This window comes from Dendrobates tinctorius, unplaced genomic scaffold, assembly GCF_039654945.1.
Source record: "Dendrobates tinctorius isolate UK_male_01 unplaced genomic scaffold, ASM3965494v1 ptg000056l, whole genome shotgun sequence".
NCBI lineage: Eukaryota > Metazoa > Chordata > Amphibia > Anura > Dendrobatidae > Dendrobates > Dendrobates tinctorius.
This window is the reverse complement of record NW_027361724.1, coordinates 14,982,227-15,008,767: the sequence shown is the minus strand read 5'-3', so window position 1 is coordinate 15,008,767 and position 26,541 is coordinate 14,982,227. Positions and strand designations below refer to the sequence as shown.

Sequence of the window (26,541 nt, the reverse complement as noted above, 5' to 3'; positions counted from 1 at the left end):
GGTCTATGACATCACAAGATTAAATTCTGACTAGCTGAAACCATCTAAGCTCCAAGTAGAAATAGGAGGTCAATTTCCCCTGTATGAGTCATGAGTCACTGCAAAAATCCCTGGCAGGAGGAGGTGGAAGCAGCTGGGTCAGGAGGTGAAGAGGAGAATGATAACTACAAGGACAAGAGATTTCCTGTTTCTACATATAGCACAGAAGAGAGATGAATTATCTAAGTAGAAAGGCAAAATGAGCAATTGTAAGTATGCAGTGCTATATCATATGATGATTGCAATCTATTAAGTGGATAAAAACTTTTATTGGAGGAATGCATCTTTAATCTTAAATCTGAAAAAAATAACATCAGACAAAATACAGAATACTAAATAAAAGCATACTTTAATTCCACGATCTCCATCTTCTCCCCTGTCTCCAGCATCTCCTGAATAGCCATCGGGACCCTGAAAGCATAAGTTACAAATATTTCACAAAAATTATAACTTAACTTTGTGAAGCTGTAAATAATAATTACATAGTCACAAACTTAAAACCGAGAAAAGACGATGGTCTAGACATGTAAAAACACTGGAAATGGTAAACTAATTATCTCAATCACAGGACATCTGCTAACTGAATGCTTGTGGTTTATTCACTGTGACTTTTTGTATCTATATGTGGCAGTCAGAGTAATAATGATGCTCCATGAATCACTTTGTATGTAATACAAAGTATGTGATACTTATTAATTCCTTTATAATTTACTATTTAGCCTAATGTTACCGTATATAGTCTGGGAAAGGGTAGTGTAAGTCATAATCTATCCGTTATTAATGTTTCATGTGGGCGCCGTATTACCAAGGAACTATTTGTGTTATCTTGATACTCTGCATTACTGATATTCAGGGTTGCCAACCACCCAGAAATTCCAGGACAGTCCGTAAAAATACGGCACATTTTTCCCTGTCTGTAAAATAAATGTATTGTGTATGTGATTTTTTTGAAGCTGAAGAAACTTTTACAAATTATTTTGACTGTAATTATCATCATTTTATAGTCTACAATGAATACAGCTGATGTCTTCTTATTAGCATTATTTGCTGTAGATGTGTATAACTTTTAATCAGAATGATTTATTGCGGTTTTCCAATGTGTCCGTAAAGATATTGTCTCTTTGTGATTTTTTGATAATCTGTCCAGAAAAAAATAAAAAGTCAAACTGGCAACCCTGCGTATATTGGCACCGTATTTCGTTCCGTACCTATGTACTATATGCACTGAACACTGTATTACTGGACCCTATGGAATCACTGTCTTTTTCCAGTGTGGATAGTTTAGTTCATTTATGCTCACTGAGGCAAATTGTGGTGCTTTATTGCTTTTATTTATGTGCTGTGCATAAAAGAAGCAATGGAAAAACCTGGTTGTGGAACTTTAGCAAATGTTGGTGGAAGAGTCATCCTGAAGGTACACCTGTGGTGCTGGAGTTTTGGCTGAGTTTGTTACCCAGTCAAACCAGATCTCACACTTTGCACTGATGAGGGGCAACACCCTGAAACATAGTGTCTGCAAATTGAGATTCTGGTTTGTCTTTTATCCTAAGTCATGTGGCAAGTCTCATTAAAGGGTCAATACTGACTTTTAAGATTGCTACTTCCAATACTTGGCACTCTCGTTCTAGTCCTCTTCCTCTTTGTAGAGGCAATTTGCATATATAATTTCCCAGGGGAGCATGTATGGCTTACAAGTCTCCTCTGATTGGCATGCCAGGCTTGGCATGTCACTCTTCACAAGGAGAAACGTTACCCTTTGGATCCGTGTTAAAAATCTTAATATTTTTAGCCAGGACGAAGGTGAAACTGGGGAGCACACTATTTATCTAAGCCCCATGTGGCCGTAGATGTGTGCTCTGTATGGCCCAAGTAATTTGGGCAAAGTTTGATGCTGGTACTTAGGGCACTATAAGACACTCATGAATAATGTAAATTCCTGTCAATTCACTGTTCAAACTTTTATCTAACCATTTTGTGTATTGTTGTAATTATTTTTGTATTGCTTGTTGCATTTATCCTGACACTTTATACTACATATACCTGACTCTTATAGCCACTGTGAGCACTTTTTCACTGACAATGTGGGCACTAGTTATCTGGACACTGTATGCACTATGCCTTCAGAACTGTGTGACCCCTTATTTTTGGACACTAGGAAGCTTTTCATAGGTGCACTCAATGATCCTTTATGTAATAAACTTTTCAGCTGGGAACTGTATCAGCTTTTCAGCTGGGCTCTGTTTTAACCACTGATGTAGCACTTCCTAAAATTAACCTATCATTAATAAAAAATATAAAAAAATTTACCTGCAGACATAGTGATCTGCAAATAAATACCATTTTACACACGTGCATCTGCCTAATTAGAAGGAAAAAAATTAAGCAGAGGAGTGAATACCCAACACTCATAGTATAGAGGGTGCTGATTGTTCATTTTACCTTGTACCGCCCACTTGACTGGAAGCAAGAAAGCCACATATATTCAAAATGGTATATACCTGCAGATTAGTACATTCGCTGAGGGTTTCTTTATCTGGGCCACTAAATAATAGTATCCTACACACCACTTCTGCAAGACGGTCAGTACACTGCATAGCTATGGGAAACCTTACCTTGTCTCCTGGGTCTCCTTTACATCCAGGAGCACCAATCCGACCAGCTCGACCCTAGGCAGAGACAGAGATTGTGTTTATCATCCTATTTTCATTGGTTCAAATTTTCTTTAATAAATTTTATATCCTTTTAAAACATATACAACTTGAATAATTTGCATGCATTAAAAATGCCAAAGAAAGAGTTAAACATTACTTATCAGAAAGAGTTGGTGTAATTGTAACGAGGTGTGAGGTGGTAGCCGTGGGTGAGGGACTCGTTTCTTGCACCCTGGTGCGTTGCATGAAGGTGGGGGTTCCTGGCTAGCTGTGGGGACTTCTGCTGGGAAGACCCTACGCTCGTACAGGCTGCATGTAACCGATGATGCTGGTTTGCATCCATTCATCCACCATTCAACAATAAACGTTTTACTGAATGGGAACTTGGTAGGGAACATATATAAGAAATTGCGGGCACACAATTTCCTTCCTTCTTTCCTTTGTTGTTCTCTATCTTTGCCTTTTTTCTTTATTCTTTCTATTGGTACTCAGTATTCATTGTTTATCACTGCTTCACTGTAAACCAACTCAACTTTACAGTTCTGTTTAGTAAGAGTCATTTATTCGTCCCCTCATTCCGTATCTTCTTTTTTTTAGGGTGTCACTATGGACAGTCCTGCTGAAGCTATGGAACTCCCTCCTGGAACACTCTACTCATCTCACGTAGTCAGTCCTGTCTAGGCCCGTTACCTTCAAGAGTTATAAACTCTGGCCCTTGTGGCTAGGCGTCCTCTTCCAGGACCCGTCTCAGGTAGACCACTCTATCTCTCAGTCACTTCTGTTTTGGATCTCACTATCCCTTTCCTTTCAGTCTCCTCTCACCTCAGCGACACCCCAAAATGAAGCACTGCTCATATTGGACCTCAGGTCCTCTTGCCATACACTCCAGGCCTTGACAGGAAAACTGACTCCTGACAGGAAAAACAGTTACTTTCAATTCAACTTAGTCTATCCTAATTTGTGCTAGTCCCAAACATTAACTCTCATTATCCCTACTGTCAAACTACATACTTTATCAATACTAGTAATATCTTTAGTACACCTTACAATTCACATCATACATCCCAGTTCACATTACACCTCATAACATTAAACTTGTTCTTGAAGGGGGAACATGTGCCATCTCCTTACATAATTTGCATTTAACCTGTGGACGAGCCTTGCTGAATTGAACAGCCTACACTGGAAACGATACATATGAGTACACATGGCTCACAAAAGGGGGCTGACATTATTTTCAGACTTTGGATTTTATTATTGAGACACGTGGATTTTATCTACAGCCAGATGAGAAAACTGCAACAATACAACAAAATTGCCAGAAAACTCGATAATGCTATTAAAATATTTCATAATTGTAGTAATATGTGTTTACTGCAATATCAGCAGGATGGGAATATAGTGAAGAGCAATTCTTACTAGAATAAATATAGCTGTAAATGGAAATAATTACATTGCCCTATTTTGTCAAGTTGTTAAATTTCATATCCAGCCATTTCCAAGACAATCAGATCACACTTTGCTGACACTCTGATAATAATAATAATAATACATTTTATTTCTATAGCGCCGACATATTCCGCAGCACTTTACATTTCAGAGGGGATTTGTACAGACAATAGACATTACAGCATAACAATAATCACATAGATCATAGCAGATACCAAGAGGAATGAGGGCCCTGCTCACAAGCATACAATCTATGAGGAAAGAGGTAGACATGAAAGGTGGGTGGTAACAGTTGCCCTGATTGTATGGACCAGCCATAATGTTAAGTGTGTAACAGGACAGACACAGAGGGCTAAGGGATGCATAAAGCATGTGGGAACATGATACGGGGAACCAGATTATGGTAAAACTTTTGACTGTGCCACACAGGGATAGTTAGGTTAATGTGCTGAGGCGGTAGGCCAATCTGAATAAATGCGCTTTCAGGGCACGCTTAAAATTGTAGAGACTGGGGACTAATCGTTTTGACCTGGGAAGTGCATTGCAAATAATTGGCGCAGCACGTGTAAAGTCTTGGAGACGGGAGTGGGAGGTTCTGATTATTGAGGATGCTAACCTCAGGTCATCAGCAGAACGGAGGGCAAGGGTAGGGTGGTAGACTGAAATGAGGGAGGAGATGTAGGGTGGTGCTGAGCCATGGAGGGCTTTGTGGGTGAGGGTAATAAGTTTATACTGAATTCTGGAGTGGATGGGTAGCCAGTGTAAGGACACTGGCACAAGGTAGAGGCATCGGTGTAACGATTGGTGAGGAATATGATCCTGGCTGCAGCATTCAAGACAGATTGGAGGGGGGAAAGTTTGGTAAGAGGGAGACCGATTAGAAGAGAGATACAATAGTCCAGACGAGAATGAATAAGAGAAACAGTAAGAGTTTTTGCAGAGTCAAAAGTAAGAAAAGGTCGAATTCTAGAAATGTTTTTGAGATGCAGATGACAAGAGCGAGCCAGTGATCAGATGTGGGGGGCAAAGGAAAGCTTGGAGTCAAGTGTGACCCCAAGACAGCAGGCATGTTACTGGGGAGTTTGATTAGCGCGTGATTGGCATAATGAGCCCGATTCTCTCAGTGAGAGAACATATGTTGGAGTGATCCTAGCCTAGCCCACTTTGATCTCCATACCTTCTGTCCGTCTGTACCGTTTCTTCCATAAAGTCCTGGTAAACCCTGGTGTAAAAAGAAATACAGCGGTTAAAATAGAATTCACTCAAGTTTAAACTATATATGTAAAAATTCTACAAACCCAACTTACCTTCCTTCCATCTGCCCCAAAATCTCCCTAAAGAAGAAAAGCCACAAGTTTAGTACAGAAGATGTATTGCTGCCAAATCAGTAATGACCTTTGATAGGTGAAGTAGTTAGTGTTACCTTTTCTCCTTTAGCACCAGGACCACCCTAAAATACAATAAAAAAGAAAAAAGAAAAAAAGTTAGAAAAATCATCGCATGAACGGCATGGCTAAAATATCTTACTAGCTATGAGCAGTTTTCAAAATAAAAACATACCTTAGGTCCAGGATATCCAATTGGTCCCTCAATTCCAGGATCACCCTAAAAATAAGACATACGAATGTGAGCTCTTCAAATATAAAATGATGTAAAATGCAAATAATATATAAACCAACATGGCTCACCTGACGACCTTTTAGACCAGGAGCTCCAGGCTCACCAGCGTTACCTTTGGCACCCTGAAATGGAGCAAAAAAATAAAACCCGATTAAAGGTATGTGCAGCATTTTTCTGCTGTAAAAAACAGAGTATTGGCAGCATAAAAGGGTGTGTAAAATATGCTCTTCTAGTCTCTTTTTTGAGTGAATTTTTTATGCGATTTTACTTGCGTTCTTTCCCCATTCATTTAAATGGATGAATAATGCTACAAAAAAGCTGGAAGAATCGCCATGCTGCAGATTTGAAAAAAAAAACTCTGATGGTTCAAGTCTGCAAGGAAAAAAACAAGCAGCATGTGCTCGATATCTCAGAAATCTCATTCACTTTACTGGTACTGTAAAACGCAGCTTTTTTCCACGACCAAATCACATGGAAAAAATGCGGCCAAAATGCAATGTGTGAACCAACCCTAAGACATTTATCAGTGAGGATAAGTAGATGTCGTTTTACCATGGAATCAGATCCGATATATTTTTATTAGTGAAACTTTGATTACTTTATATAGTAATCTATTTTTTTAAGTTTTATTCTTTTTTTTTACTTCTTGATCTTTGCTGACTTCCAAATTTATCAAAATGGTTCATGCAGTTCATGAATTTTGAGCAAAAAAAGTTGTTTATTTTTTACTTTAAGCTGTCTTGTGCCTTTTTAGATAAAAAAAAAGTTACACATTCCACTAAAATTATGCAAAACTTTCATTAAAATATCTAGAATATACATATCTCCACTCCAACAGGGGACCGAAGTACATTTGCACCAAAAGTCACAAATAGTAAATCAGTAGAAAACATCTGGAAATATTAAACCCCATTCACAATGGTGAACTATAACAAAACCAAAAAGCAAGCGAACAAATAAAAATTGATTTAAAAAAAAATATAAAATTAAAATGATGAATGCGGTGCAAGCGAAAAACAGGCACAAAATGTACAAATTTACCAAAAAGAGGCACAAAAGCAATGATGAATCTGAACCTATAAGTGTCACATCTACGCCAGGACCTGCTCCTGTGATATCTTATTCTGTCACCAGGCGCCACCATATTCATTCTGTGGCGACTCTGGTGATAGAAGAGTCGTGAGAAGAAGAAGCTCTGGGTTGGCACAAGCTCTGTCCAGATACTAATAATAGGATGGCTGAGACCTGCAATGCCATCCAGTATGACAGTATGGGTGTGTGCGCTGTAGTTATTAGCTCCCTGCTCCTGCCAATTGGGGAGCACCACACCCTACTTATACTTCCTGCTGGAAGCTGTTAGATATAGTCTTTTGCTTTTCTGGTTCAGTTCTGTTAGGTCAACTTCTGTTTAGTTTGTTTTCTGTTTTTGACCTTGTCTTGAATTATTGACTATTCTTGGGTCTTCCAATTTTGTACTTTTCCTGCCCTCTTGGTTCTGACCCAGCTGCATGACCACTCCTGCCAGCCTGCTCCACCATACAGTAGCTTATTCCTTGGCCCCAGCCCAGAGAACACTTTTTAGGTCCAGATAACTGTATAGGGGTTAAAAGGTGAAATCCCAGGCAACCCCTGTTATCTGGTAAGCAGAGCGGCTTGCGCTAAGCCTGTCTGTAGTAGCGCTTTTAGAGCTATAAGGCGACCACTGACAGAGCTACATTACAATAAGTACAATTTATACTGTGCCCATTGTGAAGTTCTACTGTGAAAATCTGTGCTTTGTTAACAACTTAGGCTAAGTTCACAATTTTACTTGAGGAGGACAAATTCCACAAGTTTTCCAAGCAAAAACTACTTCGGTAAACTGTCCTTTTGGGGGAAATTTTAGTGAAAAAACTATTTTCCTAAAGTGTTCACTGAAGTAGGTTTTCAAAAATTTGGGAAGAATTTTTTCCTGAAACGTTTTTGATGGTTTTTGATTCACTGGTCTAGTTTGCTGCAGATGCCATCAGGATCACCTCAAAGAAATTACATTAATTTATTTTCTTTCCAAACCTCTTTAGGCGACGTTCCCGCAATAAGGGATATAGAATGGGAAAGCTCAAGTGTCACATTTTGCATGCTCAGAGTACCGTATATGGCAGCATTAGTGATAAATATTATGTCATATATAAAGATGTAAATACTTATCCCCCCAAAAAAATTGAGAAAAGTATTCAAGGAGTGATACCTTTATTGGCTAACCAGAGAAATTATATTTGCAAGCTTTCAAGGCTCAGAAGGCCCTTCTGATCCTTGAAAGCTTGCAAATATAATTTCTCTGGTTAGCCAATAAAGGTATCACTCCTTGAATATTTTTCTCAATTTTTTGGGGTGACATAAGTATTTACATCTATTTTTCTGGCTAACACGGTACCACAATATTATTTTGTATTGTACATCGTCCAATATAAAGCAAAGTTAGGCAATTTTCGCTCACCTTCTGTCCTCTCTGACCAGGTTGACCCGGAGGTCCCGGTAATTGCAGGCAGCTCAGTCTGTAACACTGCAAGAAACAAAATATTAATTTGTAGCTGAATTCAGCGTAGAATCATGTCTATAACTTTACTTCTCTACTTACCACATTATTTGTGATTTTAATTGTGCACATTTTCCACATTATATATTTATTAAAAGTGATTATTAAAAATTATATTTTACATTTTGGAAATTTCAGTTAGGAATTATTGGCTTTGCCAACTTGTAAATAATATGTTGATAACCTACGCTCATTCCTTGAACCATTTTGGTGGCTTTTCCTCCTGTCCCGCTCAGCAAATTGTGCTATGTTTTTTTTGTAGGTAAACATACTTATAAGCCTTCAATATAAAGAATCATAAAATGCACTACTGTATCTCTGCAAATAATAAACAAACTATTACATTTATATATCTAACATTTGTATAAATAATGTTTGAAAGTGTATTGTACATGATTTGCATTGGGAACTATGTTATGTCCAAATTAAAAACTACTCAAAATAAGACAAGTTACATGAAAACAAGAGTTTACATACCTCTCCATAAGCCTCGTGTTTCTATAGAGAGAAAAAAAAAAAACCCAAAAAATATAGTTAGTCTGAATAACAATAACATTTTAACAAAACGATTATCGAAAGATAGATAAATAGATTGAAATGGTTAAATTTAATAGTTATAAGCAAATAGAATTTATGGAGGAAGCAGTAAGAATAATGAAGTGTAAAAACCTGCATCACTGTTTTTAGTTAAAGAGGTTGTCTGGCCTTAGGGTGTAAGTCTGCAGTCACTCTTTGTGACTGCAGACTTGTGAAGTCTCACATCGCGTGCACCGAGAGCGGTGCATGTGTGACTGCAAGTATGTGATTTGCATACATGCGGTCACATGCCGACTAGATGAGCGCGGCCTCCCGAGCAACGACGGAGACAGTTTAGTCATTATGTGTCCGGAAGTATGCAAACCACATACTTGCAGTCACATAACCACCTGCACCCAGTGCAAGTACCGGAGGACCCTCACAGGGCGCAGTGCGTGGGATGTGAGGCTTCACAAGTCTGCTGTCACATAGAGCAACTGAAGACTTGTACCCAAATGCCAGAAAACCCTTTTAAGATAAACACTCATCAAATCTATTATTGTACAGATGTCCTTGCTTCAAAAAAATAAGTAGGGTCCTACGTTGCTGACTCATGTGACTATGCCCATCTCATGTGATAGCAGACAGAACTGACCCACAATAACTGCCTTCTTATACCTTCTGCCCCCATGAATTAGTTTTATTTTTCTGTGCCTTCATTTATTCATGTAACTTCTTAGTTTCAGTCACATGAAGCCATCCATGCGCTGCCATTTCTCTGATTGTTGCATTGGTCTCTCATTTGGATCTTTCCATAAGACTGGATCTAGACAGACATATCTTAAGGTCTGCATATGGACCGCTATGAATTGACTGACTACTTTTTTCCTGAACTTATAGCAATATAGACATATGTGATGCTGTAAGTTTGGGTCAAGAAACAAGCAGTTAGTCTAGCATTGCGGTTCATATTGGGATCCTGAAATATGAAAGTCTGAACCCAGCCTAAAGCCCCCCCCATACATTTTAGAAAGCTGTTTGCCAATTTATACTTTGGCTTGCTCTGCTGAGCGCTCCTGTGTGCTCTATAAGAGAGCCGCTGTCAGACATCTCCGGCAGATTAGCTCTTAGAGAACAAAAGTCTGAAATTAGGCTTGCTGGATCCTTATCTTCCTCAACACCAATGAGTAACGGTCCTTATAAAATCATAGAATGGTAGAGTTGGAAAGGACCTCTTGGGTCATCTGGTCCAACTCCCAGCTCAAAGCAGGATTCACTAAATTATCCCAGACAGATGTCTGTCCAGCTTCTGTTTGAAGATTTCCATTGAAGGAGAACTCACCACCTCTCGTAGCAGCCTGTTCTACTCAATGATCACCCTCACTGTCAAAACGTTTTTTCTAATATCTAATCTGTGTCTCCTCCCATTCAGTTTCATCTCATTGCTTCCATGTGCAAATGAGAGTAAGGATGATCCCTTTGCAATGTGACAGCCCTTGAGATATTTGTAGACAGCTATTAAGTCTCTTCTCTGTCTTCTTTTTTGCAAGCTAAATATTCCCAAATCCTGTAACCGTTCCTCATAGGATATGGTTTGCAGACCGGTCACCATTCTGGTCCTCTTCTCTGTACTTGCTCCAGTTTGTTGATGTCTTTTTTAAAATGTGGTGCCCAAAACTGGACACAGTATTGCAGATGAGGTCTGACCAAAGAGGAGTAGAAGGGGATAATGAGATCAAGACTGTATGCTTCTGTTAATACATCTCAGAATTGTATTTGCCTTTTTTTGCTGCTGCATCACACTGTTGACTCATGTTTAGTTTATGATCTATTAGTATACCCAAGTCTTTTTTTTTTTACATGTGCTGTTGCTTAGCCCTATTCCTCCCATTCTGTATATTCCTCCCTTAACACTAACTACTTCATTATAGAAAGCCTACAATAGTGGCACCTTTCTATAGTGTAGAAAACCATCCACTCATTAGATTATTTTTCCAATATGTCTAGTCTAAACTTGTACCTTAATCTGCTTTAAACCTTTGCTTTGACTGCAGTTTCTAAAACTTTCCAAGTATAAAATGCAGATAGGTGAAAAATTTGATTAAAAATACTACTATTAAACAAAATCCAGTAAGAGAAAAGCCAGCTCTCTCTTCCTTCATTAAAAAAATCTGTGCTTATTGTAACTTTATTCCAAACAAGCTAAGACCACTGAACACAGGTCAACAAACATCTGATGCGTTTTGGAAGTAAACTTCCTTATTCATAGCTATGAATAAAGTTACAAAAACACAGAGTTTCTCAAGAAGGACGGAGTGCTAGCTTTTTTTTTAATGAATTACATTGACCAGCTCTGCTTAAGCTGCCGAGAACCCTGGATGACTCTATTACAAGTGTGGTGAGCTGTTCGTTTTCTTATTTTGGACTGTCAAACAAAATTTTCAGCCCTTGAAACAAATTTCCAAAATGCCAGATTCCTGGAGAAATGTGAATGTGACCGATAGAATTAACTGCAGTCACAGCTGGATTTTGTGGTTGAGGAATCGTAGCATCTTAAGCATCTTAAGTTTTAATTATTTTGTTTTCATATTTGTGTACCTAAAACCCAACTTTGTATTTGACTTGCTTTTAGGTATTCCGAACATATTCTGTTTCAACCTAGGAATCCTGACCTTGCAGGCTTGTTACTATTAGTACTCCTGACGGATTCCAACAGACAGTGCTGGTCAGACAATACCGACTTGGGGTCTGAGAGGTTTCGTGGGTATTGGACATATTAATGGAAAGAATAGCGCTGCATGTTGTTATTTTTGCATGCGGCTCTACTTTTGTGAATGGGCTGGCTCTCTGACTTATTGTTACTTTGACCTCCCAATTTCCATAGTTGTAATGGGTGGTCTGTTTTTACCAGCTAGGGTCTTAGCTCATTTAGAACAATACACTGCATTTAAGGCACTAAATAGTAACACATATGTAGAACTATAAGATATATCAATAGGTGTTTCCAGCCTGCATCAGAGATAACACAGTTGTATTGTAGTCATTCGATTACACTGATTGTATTGGTACAAACTACCTCTGAATTCAGAAAGGTACATGATTTTTTTATCATGGCAGAATGATTACCACCTCAGCAGGAAATCTAAAGGTAATCTGTCAGGTCTGATAATGCTAATAAACTGCAGATATAGGGTTATTCTGCAGGTTAATAGCACCTATAGACTGTGAGCCCTCGCGGGCAGGGTCCTCTCTCCTTCTGTACTTGTGTGTCCCTTGTCTTATGCCTTTACTGTACTTGCCTATATTTCCCCTTTTCACATGTAAAGCGCCATGGAATAAATGGCGCTATATAAATGTGTAATAATAATAATAATTATGAAGGTGCATGATGGCTGCCATACTGAAAGTGCGCCATTAGGGAGATTAACTTTATGTTTTCCAGGAGCCGTCGGCTTTCAGTCATGCAGGTTAGCTAGTGCGACTAGAGTCACCGCTCACTATACTGTGAAAGGCAGCTGTAAGTATGTCCCGACACTTTCACTGACACCTCTGGAGCGCCCTGTAGGACCGGGGGTTACTCAGTACCGGGCCGGTCAGACTTTTAAAGGGGAAGTGTGTCACCGTAGTGATAGTGACCCGGTCCGTGGCCCTGGGCGTCCAGTGTAGATGGAAGTTCAATGAGGGGGGGGGGAGATGATAGGATAAATATATGGAAAGGGGAATCATGACGCCACCTGTGGTATTCGGCAAGGATAGCCGACGCTGCAATGCAGATCCACTGGGACGGTGTTAGGGCAGCAGAGATGGTGAAGCTCTCCACAGGCAGAGCTGTGTCCCAGGGCAGTTGAGCCGGTGATGGTGAATGCAGTGTAAAACAGACGAGATGTTAATAACATGAAGGACACAGTAGGGTGCAGTTTCTGGGGTTTTTTACTCACAATTCTTGTGCACACGATTACCTGCTTGGCACTGTGTCCTCCGGGGGAGGGGTCCAGACAACTCTCAGATAAATTGGTGACACCGTTTCAGGACTTCTTTTTATGTCTCCTCTCTAGGCCGTGTCTCTGCGCTGATCACTCCCTTCTTTCCTGCCCTGTGCCTTCATAAGCAGTGTCCCCAATCCAGCAGCCTCGGACCTTGCCGAGCGACGTGGGTCAGGCCCCGGGGTCCTTTATCTCTATGGCTGCCTTTTTGAGGAATGCTTGTGGATTTGGCTGAGGCACTTAAAGTTACCAGAGCCTCTGGCTTTCTAGCTGAGCCTTGTAGTTCTCCACTAGCCTCAGGGGCCGGCTCCCCCACTGTGGCCTGGTCCTTCCCTTCCGGGATGTGGGCCCCACAGGTGACTTATCGCACTACCCGTGCCTCAAGGACCCTTTCTTTCCTGTCTAGGAGCGCACTCAAGATGTTTCTAGCTTCTCTGACCCTCACGTCAGTCCTGCTCTTCCGCTGTCCTGCCACCGACTGCCTGACTGGATCTTTCCAGCACAATCTTCCGCTTACCTCACACTAACTCCTCCCACTCACTCTCTGATTGGCTACACTCTTTGTCACCCCATCTCCTTAGCTCCTCCCCTTCTACCTACCTTTCCCACTAACTCACCAACACCCTTTCCTAGCCAGTCTGGGATGAGGCCATCCTCCCGAAGGGTACACCCAGATGCCCCGACTAACCTGGTGTGGGTGCGAGTGTTAGGAGTCCTAAGTGGTGCCCCCTCCTTACCTGAGGGTGGGATACCACACCTCTGGATGAGGTGCAGTACCTCTGTGGCGACTGGACCCTCAGGGGCGCCACACCTCTCCTTGGTGGCACAGCTCCCTGCTTAATCTTTCCAGTCTGGTATTAATTCACTTCCTGCCGAGCTTCTACATGGCCTGTCAGATTATCATCGCTTTCCATGCTGCCTAGGCCTCACATCATCATAACCATAGCCTAATACTTTCAAGATGTTGGGCATCCCAGTCAGGGTAGTCGTCTTGTTTCATCATGATGTTCATTAGGCCACGATGTGTTGAAGTCACTAGGTTTAGTGGTCACCAGACAGGACCCATGGCATAAAGAAGACAGATGGCAAGTGAATGAAAACCACACTGGAACAACCAGACTGGGATGTGCACAGAAAAGGTGAGGGCCAGGGAGAGATGAATATAAATTTCTTATATTTTTTTAAAATCCTTCCCTTCTTTTTTGAATAAAGTAGAATGGGTGAGAGCCATTTTACTGGATTAGCGACAATGGAATAGCAGAAAAATGATTTTGTGAAATTCATGACAGTTCTCTCATCTTTAAATCCTTAATTAGACCATGTAAACTTAGACTAGATGGCCTTAAAGGGAAGCTGTCACCACCAGGTTTTTGCTACCTCATCTGAGAGCAGCGTAAAGTAGGTAAAGAGACCCTCATTTCAACAATGTATCACTTAGATTACTGGGTGCAGCAGTTCTGACACAATCACAGATTTTAAATTTATAATGAAGCAGAGCTGAGAAAGCTAACCCTGCCCACATCACAGCTAACCCCACCCATACCAGGCTCTCTGTGTACAAAATCCATAGACAGTGAGCTGCTTATCACAGGAGGGGCTGTATACTGGACAAATGTAGTCTGGCAATGTTAATCTCTTAGTGATAAATCTGTCACAGTTTATAAACAAGGGCACGTACTTTGACAAGTGACACATCCCTGAATTCTGTGTTTGAGCCTCTATCACCTGATGTTTTCAGATTACATAGTAAACATATTACATAGATGACAAATTCCCTTTAAAATGAGTCAGTGTCTCACACTAAATTTAGCATGTCTTTACACGTTTTTGACTAACTTTATACCTCTTCGTGGTTTGCTTATCTTTTGCGCTCTCTGGTGCGTTGTCACATCTAAGCTACTCCCACACTTGACTATGCCAGCCCCCGCCATGAAGACATACCCCATTTTTTCTTTTGAGCAACATTGTTTTAATTATATAAAAATAGTTTTAAAGCTAAATGGAAAATTTGCTTTGAAACATAGCGAAATTTGACACATTCTCCATCAAGTCAAGGGTCATTAAGAATAGTAAATCTGACCCGTTCTTCCTTTGCTATGCACTTACCATAACTTGAATGATTTTATCAATCGTTCTCTGATCAATCTCGGTTTGGTCATTGGGGTTGGTCACTGAGTAAGAGTTCCTGAACAGCTCATGTGGCATGTTAGCAATTTCTCGTAGACCAGATTCATAAACATCACGACTTGCAGCTACCGAGAAAAGCTTAATACCAGCCAGCTGTGCTCTGTCTGCCTGTGTCTTCATTCCTCCACATGGGTTACCAGTGACATGACCATCGGTGATCACCACAGCAAAATTCACGGGTTCACGTCCTCCTGGCGGCGGTGGCTGGGCCTGTATCTGTGCCTTTATCTGAGCTGTCATGTTAGAGATGGCACAATCTGTGAAGGTGCCTCGTCCAATATACTGGACTCCTCGCAGCTTGTTAATGTATTCATTCTTGTCAGTGGTGAGTTTGCTGAAGATCTGGACCTCGTCTGAATAATGTAGACCTCCATATTGCCAGTTCAGATACACCTGATCTAGGTATGCTTCATTTTCTAGTTTTGCCAGGAAGGCAGGTATAAATTTCTTCATGTGATCCAGCAAGCTCTGAATGGGAGCAGTCTGAAGAATTATACTCTCAGATGTGTCAATGATGAAGTACACATTGATTGGACATTTGGTTTTGTCTGCAAGAACAAAAATTTCAATGTAGAGGCGTGAGATGTAAAGGAGTCAATGTAAGGAATAAGACAAGTCACAAATTTGTTGTACCTCTTGACACCATGCAAAACACACATTACCCAAAATAGATAGATAATTCTGCAAATGAATGAAAAATAGCTGAAGAAAAAATTACAAGGCTAAATCGAATGATATATGCTACTACATAAAGATCAGGCGTGACTGCCTTAAAAGGATTTTCCCACGAACAAAGTATATTTTAATTAATAGATCTTGGAATAATAATAATTTCCATAATTTAATGTGTTTTAAAAAATAATGTTCCTGTGCTGAGATAATCTTATAAATGTGCCCCCTGCTGTGTACTGTGTAATGGCTGTCTGACCATGCAGGAACATGGTCTGATCATACCACAGCTCCTGGGCAGGGGAGGAAGCAAAAGACAGTGCATAGACAGGACAGCATGGGATCACAGCTGATTCATTTTGTGATGTAAAACATTTCCCTGCCTGTTTTTAAACAAAGTTTTAATCAAAGAAAAAAATCAGCTGTGATCCCATGCTGTAATGTCTGAATACTCTCTTTTGCTTCCTCCCATGCCCAGGAGATGTGGTATGATCAGACCATGTCCCTGTACAGACAATGCCATTACACAGTACACAGCAGGGGCGCATTTATAAGATTATCTCAGCACAGGAACATTTTTTTTAAACACATCCAATTGTGGAAATTATTATTATTGCAAAATCTATTGACTAAAATGAACTTTTGTTCATGAGAAAAACCGCTTTAAGGGGCACTATGGGCCCAATTATCAGGCTAGTATGTGACCATATTATCATTTTATGCAGATTTTTTTCAACTCCTCATTGTGAGGTTGGTGCTTTCCAGATATCTCATGTCTAGATGTGGTCAGTATTACTGATGGCCTCACTTCTATGATATAACATTCATTATATTATTTACTGGCATATGTTTCTGTCTCTTTAGCCTTACTTTTGATGTAGTTATAATGTTACTTTTACCTTGATATGTAACTTTCAGTAAGTCATGTTTCAATAGTAAAAAATCATCCAGTTATTGTAAATAGCAATAGGATACATAGCACCACCTAGTGACCGTCTCATGTACTGCATACTGTAGCCTTATTACAATATATGTAAGCGCCAGACTTACCTTTCTGTTTATTCCTTTTCTATTATAGTAGTACTTTACATATTACCTATTTCTAATGGAATATTGCAAGGAAGGTTTACTGTACATAGAAGAAACAGCTACTGTATTGTTTTAGTTCTATAAGGTCAGGTCACAACTCCCTACTTTCTGTCAGAGTGCGAGCCAACAAAATATCGGATCACAGTTGGACCAATATTATCCTATGGGGCCGTGCACATATACAAGCCGGTCCAAGGCAAAAAATCACAGCATGTCCAATCCGATATTCAGATCGCACTTGGCCACACAAGTCTATGTGTCAGTGGAAATTAGTGGTCTGCACTCAGATGACATCTGAGTGCAGTTTGATTTCCGTGCACTGACAAAATGGAGAAAATGGAGACTTCTTTTTCCCATCTTCTCCTCATCTGAGAAAATCGGATCACACTATGATGACACTCTGATCAAACTGTGTTATTTGCAAAAGTGTCATTTGCATAATCGGTCCAATTTTCACCTGCCTTAATAAAAAAAATTGACTTTGTCATGAGTTTTAAGGGGGTTTTACACAGCGATATCGCTATGTGTGATACTTACCTCCGACCGGCTCCCCCGCTGTCCATCGCTGATCGCGCGAGAATGTCCGGCTCCATTTCTCGTTGTCTGCTTCCTGCTGGCGCCGACGAGCGACGCATGGAGGCGGGCGGGAGGACGTCAGGATCGCTGTGTGTGAAAGGTGAGTACCGTGCGCTGCGTCGTTGCTGCATCACTGTGAGATCTGCCTGTGTGACAGCTCACTAGCGATCATTTAGCGATGCACCAGCGATCCTGACTGGGTCGGATCTGGTCGGATCGCTGGTGCATCGCTAAATGTAAAGGGGCCTTAAACCAGAAAATTCTAAAACTCTGGCAAGGAAAAAAAATGCAACATTGGTATTTTACATGAGCAAAAAAATAAATTAGAGATTGCTGTTTAGAAGACTCCAGGTTGAAAAGGTGGTCCCATAAGCCCCTGCCATGAGCCAGAAAATAGTGCTGAAAACAAGCAGCAGTTTCCATGTATGGCCACAGATTTGAACAGCTGCCATATACTTCTCTGTTTATCCAGCAAAGATGCAATGTCACCATTTTTATAGTAAATTTACACTAAGAATTCAAGGTATGAACCAAATAATTGTTATGTCTAATAGGCTCTTACCGCCATAATGTCTCAACGTCAGTTTCTTTGTGAAACTCATCTCTGACAAGGAGCTGGATAACATTATTCATATTAGAGAATTACCTTCACACGTCTTTGCATCATCATTCTGCGCAGATATAGAGCCAAACGCAAAGCAAAGCAGCAAACACAGCACCGGTAGCTGGGCCATGACCACTCTGTAAAGAAATACACAGACATAAAAGAGTCATTGCAACATATAAGCCAGATTTCTTTATACATTTATGAAAAAATCTTAGTACACCCTTTTTAAATTCTGTGATTTTCTATGGTCCTTAGAAGGTCTTAAAATTGGGTAAATACAACCTCAGGTGAATAAAAAACATGAGAAATGACTTTGGTTCATTATTTACAAAATCTAGGCCAAAATGCAAAAACAGAATATGAAAAATATAGCGTACCCCATGAATCGATACCTGGCAGAAGTATCATTAGCAGCAATGACTTGAAGTCATCATCTTCTGTGGGACTTTATGAGTCTCTCACATCGTTCTGGAGGGGTTTTAGACCACTCTTCAGAACAAACATTGCTCTATTTCATTGAGGTTTGTGGACATTTGTTTACACTTTGCTTTCTTATGGTCCCACAATGCTATTTATATTGGGTAAAGTCATGGGTTTGACTCGGCCTTTGCAACACCTGATTCTTTTCGTTTTCAACCATTTTGAGGAAGATTTGTGGTTGCAGTTGCCCACTGTCAGCCAAGCTTTAGCTTTTGAATAGATAGATTCAAATTTGTGTCTAGACGACTTTAGAATACAAAGGAGTTCATGGTCAAGTCCATAACTGCTAGATGCCCAGGTCATATGTCTGCAAAGAAACCCTAAATCATCTTCCCTCCACCATCGGGCTTGAGACATGGTATGAGATGTTTGCGTTGATGTGCTGTGCTTGGTTTTCACCAAAAGTGGCCCATGGTATTATGGAAAAAACACCTCCACTTTGGTCTTATCGGTAATTATTCCGAAATTCTCGAGGATTGTTCAGATGCTGCTTTGCAAACTTTAGCTGCCATGCCCTTTTTAGAAAAATGAGGCTTTATCTTAGCAGCACTGCCAAACGAGCCATACTTGTTCAGTCGTTTTGTAATTGTTAAATGTCATGAACTTATACATTTAACATACTGACTGAGGCCTTTATAGTCTGAGCTGTAGCTCTTGGATTTCTTTTCTCTGAGCATTGAATTGTTTCACTTTGGCGTGAATTTCCTGAGACATCCACACCTGGGAAAATTGTCAACTGTCTTAATGTTTTCAGCTTGTGAATAATCTTTCTCACTATGGAATGATGGATTCCAACTTGTTTTTAGATGGCCTTTTAAGCCTTCTCAGATAGATGGGCTTCAACAACTGCATCTCTATGATCATTGTGGAAGTCGTTCCTCATTCATATTGTGTTAACACACGCCTGAATACTCCAGACCAGCAAACTGCCAAAACTTCTGCTTTTATAGAGGTGGCCACACTTGCTGATTAATCAATGGCATCAGATTAGTAGCACCTGGCTGCTACTTACATTCTTAATTCCTATGAAAGCAGTAATGATATACTTAATTTTTCACACACTTCTTATGCGTTTTTGCTAAATAAATAATGATATACTGTAATTGTTCATGTGTCGTTGCTGATCTGAAGCTATAGTTACCTTACTTTAGACCTTCCTAGGACCCTGGGGATTTTTTATTATTATGGCCTGACTGTACAGAGAACAAAATAGCCTTATTCATATAAATAGAGATGAGCTCATTAATGCTGCAGCCAATAACTGTGCTGAGCGGCTTGTACTGTTTACATTGGCAGTACTACTGAGGCTCAGTGATTGGCTGCAGCGGTGATGTGTGCTGTAGTCGTTAGATCACCCTGGCAGACAAGAGGCAGCGCTGCAATGGGGGAGGCGGGCGCTAAGATTATTATCTACACCTCCTGCAACCAGGATGTCCTATCTGCCTGATGTCTTCCATCCTTTGACACTGGATATACCTTCACCTCCTGATGAACTTACACCATGAATGGGAAACGCATTGAGGCATTTTTTTGGTTCTTCAGATCCCAGATAAGAATTTGATTTACTATATGGTGCTAGCATGGGCATAGTGCAATAAGTGTATTGGTTCCTAGGTGAATCTCTATGTGGACAATCAACATCTCAAGGGCATTGATACTGCTTTCACTCTTTGACAATGAATGATCGTTTTTTCTTTGTTATTATTTGATTAATTAAACAACCGATAGGATCACTCATTGCACATGGTGATGTGTTGAGCATTCTGTGGTGTGGCTTGTGCATGTGACACTGTACAAGATATGCAATTTTATACATCTAAAAGATATTTGTCATATGCTGCAGGTGTCATACACTGAAATTTGTCATTGTCTGTTTTGCTGCAGATGCTATACATTGAAATTTATCAGTGTTTGTTCAGCATCCATGGTATATACAAAGCACTTTAGCACTTCTTCTGCCAGTATAGCGCACCAGTATACGAGTTTTTGAGATTTGGGGCTCTTTTACTATTTTCAGCACTAACAAGTTTGAGCCAACTTCACACCCCCTCCCCCTCCTATTCCCTACTGCACATTGGGTTATAGAAAGTTGGAAGGGTTGTTGTTGAGGGGAAGTGAGGGGAAGACGATAGTGAGCGTGGGCGCCATTTTGCGTGATTATTTAGGGTGCCAACCTCCGCGGCAAGACAGCGACATGTGATTAGGGTGGGTAGAGGGTGATTAACCTTAGTCCATACCCCTCTCCTTCCCCTCCCTACCCATTGTATCTACATCAAGTACAGTTGTGGCCAAAAGTATTGACACCCCTGCAATTCTGTCAGATAATACTCAGTTTCTTCCTGAAAATGATTGGAAGCACAAATTCTTTGTTATTATTATCTTCATTTAATTTGTCTTAAATGAAAAAACACAAAAAGAATTGTCCTAAAGCCAAATTGGATAGAATTCCACACCAAACATAAAAAAGAGGGTGGACAAAAGTATTGGCACTGTTCGAAAAATCATGTGATGCTTCTCTAATTTGTGTAATTAACAGCACCTGTAACTTACCTGTGGCACCTAACAGGTGTTGGCAATAACTAAATCACACTTGCAGCCAGTTGACATGGATTAAAGTTGACTCAACCTCTGTCCTGTGTCCTTGTGTGTACCACATTGAGCATGGAGAAAAGAAAGAAGACCAAAGAACTGTCTGAGGACTTGAGAAACCAAATTGTGAGGAAGCATGAGCAATCTCAAGGCTTCAAGTCCATCTCGAAAGACCTGAATGTTCCTGTGTCTACCATGCGCAGTGTCATCAAGAAGTTTAAAGCCCATGGCACTGTGGCTAACCTCCCTAGATGTGGATGGAAAAGAAAAATTGACAAGAGATTTCAACGCAAGATTGTGCGGATGTTGGATAAAGAACCTCGACTAACATCCAAACAAGTTCAAGCTGCCCTGCAGTCCGAGGGTACAACAGTGTCAACCCGTACTATCCGTCGGCGTCTGAATGAAAAGGGACTATATGGTAGGAGACCCAGGAAGACCCCACTTCTTACCCCGACACATAAAAAAGCCAGGCTGGAGTTTGCCAAAACTTACCTGAAAAAGCCTAAAACGTTTTGGAAGAATGTTCTTTGGTCAGATAAGACAAAAGTAGAGCTTTTTGGGCAAAGGCATCAACATAGAGTTTACAGGAGAAAAAAAGAGGCATTCAAAGAAAAAAACATGGTCCCTACAGTCAAACATGGTGGAGGTTCCCTGATGTTTTGGGGATGCTTTGCTGCCTCTGGCACTGGACTGCTTGACCATGTGCATGGCATTATGAAGTCTGAAGACTACCAACAAATTTTTCAGCATAATGTAGGGCCCAGTGTGAGAAAACTGGGTCTCCCTCAGAGGTCATGGGTCTTCCAGCAGGACAATGACCCAAGACACACTTCAAAAAGCACTAGAAAATGGTTTGAGAGAAAGCACTGGAGACTTCTAAGGTGGCCAGCAATGAGTCCAGACCTGAATCCCATAGAACACCTGTGGAGAGATCTAAAAATGGCAGTTTGAAAAACGCACCCTTCAAATATTAGGGACCTGGAGCAGCATGCCAAAGAAGAATGGTCTAAAATTCCAGCAGAGCATTGTAAGAAACTCATTGATGGTTACCGGAAGAGGTTGGTCGCAGTTATTTTGGCTAAAGGTTGTGCAACCAAGTATTAGGCGGAGGGTGCCAATACTTTTGTCTGGCCCATTTTTGGAGTTTTGTGTGAAATGAACAATGTTTTGCTTTTTGCTTCATTCTCTTTTGTGTTTTTTCATTTAAGACAAATTAAATGAAGATAATAATACCAAAGAATTTGTGATTGCAATCATTTTCAGGAAGAAACTGAGTATTATCTGACAGTATTGCAGGGGTGTCAATACTTTTGGCCACAACTGTATATGATTTTTGGTTTCTGGTCTGGGTATTCGGTACTTTTTAGGTTTGAGGGTTTTTTTGGCTGGAGTGGATCACATGGGCTCCTAAGGGGGTAACTTTAAGGTTGTCGTGTTGCTACCAATGAACAGATCACCTTTATGTGGACATACCTCCTTTGGTTCACTGATCGATAAACCCTTACACCCTCTCCTTCTTTCTAATCACCATGGCACACTGTTTTTTGAATGTTGGTTGTTTGCGTTCTGGAATACAGTTAGGGATTTCTAGGTTTGAATCCAGGGTGAGCCGACGGTGAGCGGGGGCGCCATATTGCGTTCAAGTTAGGGTGCCAACCTCTGACGTAAGGAAGGGTGCATTAGGGTTCAATAGGGCCTGTTAGGGCACACTTGTAATCTACACCATTCAGCTTTATTGTTGGACCAGCTGGTTATAGTTTTGGTAAATTTGTCTGTGTATACAATTTAATGGCGCTAATAAAATTTAGTTTTAGGTTATAGTTTTCATGTTAGACTTTGTATTGACTATACCTCACCATCTTTAGTTTCTTTTTTCTTCTGGGCGCTGAGATTATTTTTATAACCAAGCAAGGGCCGATGGCGTGAAAAATTCAATTTACGGTAAAACCCCTTTAGTAACTATTAGACCAAAACAAAATGATACAAAACTTATGAGTGACATTGTAGAGTCAGGAGCAGGTTTAATCTGGGATCATCCTTATCAGGGTGCTTTTGTTATAGGTGCATTATGCATTTATTGAAACACTTTTATTGTGAACCTGTTACCTCTGTTAATTGTTACAGAATATAAACAGTGTACAGTCTGATCCTGAAGTCATAGATTATGCTTTCCTACTGCATGCAGAATAATAATAAGAGGAGCAGAGGGAGTGGACTGACCTATGAGTATAAGATCAGACTACACACTGCGGTTGTTTGTAGCCTGTACCCATGGAGACATATGTCTGTGCAGGTACTGTATACACAGAATAAAAAGCTGCTTTTGAGCAATTTAAAAAATTTGCCAAAGTGGAAATAACCTTTAAAGAAGTGCGATATTCTTAGGATGTGACATCAATATTAGGTCAGTGTTGGGGGCTTCCGACTGTTTCACCCCTACTTATCTGATGACCTAGTTTAGCTGCTAGCAAGTTCCATTGGCCAGAAGAAGTACACAATGTATGTATCTGAAACACCATAGCTCTGATTAGTGAGTAGTGGCCATTCTAAGGTACCGCAGCTTGGCTACCATTCATTTCAATAGGAGCTGAGCTGTGGTACCTAAGAAAAACCATTGCACTGTGTATGAAGCTGTGCACTTCACGTTCTGCACATTGTGTACATCTGTGACATGCAGAAGTAGTGCTGTGCTATTGCTTCAAAAGCATCCAGCAACTACAGGGGTTAACAGAGTCACAGGAAATAGGGAGTGGTTAGCAGAGCCCCAATAGCTGTGGGGAACTTGTTGACTATTCTGGCAGCAGTAGAAGGGATGAGTAGTGTGTGATCTGTCTCTCACAAAAATTCAGGCAAGTGAACCATAGGGACTCAGGATTCCATTAAAGAGTGAAGCCGGACTAACCCCTGTACTCCTAGTTGAGAAAGTCTATCAGGAGCAGGAAGATAAGGACTGGAAGGAATTGTGTCACAGAGATAATCTCCCTCAGCAAACCCTCCCTCCTCATCCATCTCACTGTGCTAGAAGGAATGCTGTGTACTGCTGTGCCTTTGTAAAGAGTCTTGATCTGTCCTGAACTGTGCTATCAAAAGAGACTGTTAGTCAATGTGCCATTAAGAAGCAGCTGTACTGTTTATGAAGCCTATGCTTAAGAGACTTGAATTGTACTGAATGTGCTGTGATATTAAACTACACTGTTCATCTGTTCATGAGGACGCTATCAATTGTGTTTGTGTGAGCCAGTGGATCCATCTTGTGCCTGAGGAAGCTGCAGTGAATGGTCGCCCTGCATAACGGTTCCCCCAGAGTTCCAAAGAATTAATGAGACCTGTCCCGCCCCTATCTGAACCTAGCGGCGTACACGTAACACATCCATTGGCCATAGCTCCAACTGTTAGCTGATTGGTGAAAGGCTGACATCCAGCACCCCAAAGATGGATGAGTTGATTTCATAGTCATTGATAACCCCTCTAAGAATTGGATTTTATAGCCTGATAACTTTTCTAGAGTAAATTCCTGCAATTGATGAAGTTTTCACCAAAGTCCACAAATGGTGCTACTATTCTCCGCTGACCCAGAAAAAAAGTTAAAAAAAAAAGAAAAGGGGGTTTTATAATCTCTGCCACTTTTGTTTCTATGTTATGGTTAAAAAGAAAGTAAATAATAACAGGAAAGTTAATCCCAGTGCGAATAGTTACTGTAGGAATATGGGGTATTGCCATTATGTTACTGTAGTTGTCCCTCCATATAACAATGCAGCGGCCATGCTAAAATGATATCAGTAATTGGAAACCCGAGTCCCACCTATTCTGATTTCTGGTTGGCTGACGTAATGGTATGATGTGCTATAGGTGGCTGCACTCATGGCTGCTGATAAAATGATAAAATTGATTGTCAGTGTCACACATATTTATAAATCCATTTAAAGTATATAAATAAAGAATACAGACATAAAATTATACAAGCTACATAGATGGTCATAGCCCAGTTGTGTCTTTTGCTATAAGACAATCAAAGGGCTGCTACAATTTCACGACCTATAAGCGATTTATTGCACATGTCATAGTACACTGGTCCCAATCTGAGGCTCATCAGCTTCACCGGGACTACAAATCCCAACATGACCTGGGAGTCTGGGAGTTGTAGTACCACAACAGCTAGACAGTCGCTGGTGACTCATATTATGTTACAGTATTTGCAGATTGCAATTACAGATCATCAATAGATGATCACACCTGTAATTCATGGCGAAACATTGAAGTCCTTGCGCTGAACCAGTTTGTAACTGAAAAGTGACAATAATCTTATATTAATCCTAACATGTAGAATATATGAGAATTTAACCTCTTATAAGCAATATTTGGAGGAGTGTACAGAAAGTGGACATAATATTATCCCCAATGTTCCTGGGGAGACACCACTGTAACATATGATGGTTAGGTCTGGTCGATGAGTGATGATCTACAAACTAACACCAAACTTGGAAAAAAGTGAAATAAAACTTTGTTCTGGATCTTACATTCTATGGAATACTGTCATTTCCTTGAGAATGCTGAAAACAATCTCATATTTTTGTTCTTCCACATACAATAGAAATTCTCAGATTGAATCAAAAAGGACCAATGATCGCGATAATCATTAAATGAATCCAACCAGAAATTGATCAGACCTTTTTTAATGATCAAACGTTTTAGCATATAAACCATGATGGTTGGAGAAGTCTCCCTTATAGGGAGTAGGCTACAATAGAAATTGTTTCCTGGCTTGTAAATGGCCAGCTCAGAATCATTCCCAAATCTGCACATTTCTACCCACCCTACTTGTGATTTTGGTACCTGTTAACCATAAGTATGCCAAGGCGACCCACTACAGCGTTACAAGATAGGGTTGATCACTGCTATTGGCTTTTGTCGTCCTAAAGCTAAACCTTACATTTTACATAAAATTTTAGAATTCTTACCTTACAGGTAGTAAGAAAGCAACACAGCGACTGTTTTCTATAATGTCAGCTGCAGGCTGGACCTGTGCATTCTCTGTAGTAAGAGAGAAGCTGATGCTTGAGATGGGACCTTCTTCTCAGGACAGAAAAGTTTCCTTCCTATACCCAAGCGCCTTCTATCTCTGCAGTTTTTTTTTTCTAATTTTGGGTCAGCCCCTTGGAGTCCCTGCAAGTTCTATTAAATTGTCATGCCAGCAATCTACCACTGGGTGGCGCTGTGGATCCACTGAAGGGTGTGGAAGTCCATGCTCCATGCTCTAGTCTCCATGCTAATGGAATGTGTGTGATCTACCATTTTTCCAACGAATCATTTTTTTTTTTTCATTTTTTTTCTTTCATGAGAAAAATCATACTGTTATACCGCAATTAATTAATTTCCTGTCGGATAAAAAAAAAGAATGACTTAATACTGGACTGATTCATTTGGTAGGAGTTTTTGGAAGGACTACAAGTAACAGTATGTTATGGCATCTGAGTTGCTATTTCTCGATTCTAATGATTTTTTTGGTAG

The 26,541-nt window shown here is 40.3% G+C and overlaps 1 protein-coding gene across 1 annotated transcript in view; it reads right to left on the bottom strand.

Moving 5' to 3' along the window:
- Nucleotides 1-26,153, bottom strand: part of COL6A2 (collagen type VI alpha 2 chain) — a 47,555-nt gene extending 21,402 nt beyond the window's left edge. The window contains exons 1-12 of the mRNA XM_073577518.1: nt 25,992-26,153; nt 18,001-18,095; nt 14,940-15,568; nt 8,812-8,832; nt 8,236-8,301; nt 5,828-5,881; nt 5,700-5,744; nt 5,563-5,589; nt 5,447-5,473; nt 5,317-5,361; nt 2,652-2,705; nt 388-450 (exon numbers count right to left, since the gene is read on the bottom strand). Of these exons, the coding sequence (XP_073433619.1) occupies nt 388-450; nt 2,652-2,705; nt 5,317-5,361; nt 5,447-5,473; nt 5,563-5,589; nt 5,700-5,744; nt 5,828-5,881; nt 8,236-8,301; nt 8,812-8,832; nt 14,940-15,568; nt 18,001-18,088 (1,119 nt within the window). The 5' untranslated portion in view covers nt 18,089-18,095; nt 25,992-26,153. The remainder of the gene's footprint in view (nt 1-387; nt 451-2,651; nt 2,706-5,316; nt 5,362-5,446; nt 5,474-5,562; nt 5,590-5,699; nt 5,745-5,827; nt 5,882-8,235; nt 8,302-8,811; nt 8,833-14,939; nt 15,569-18,000; nt 18,096-25,991) is intronic.
- Nucleotides 26,154-26,541: the final 388 nt, after the last annotated feature.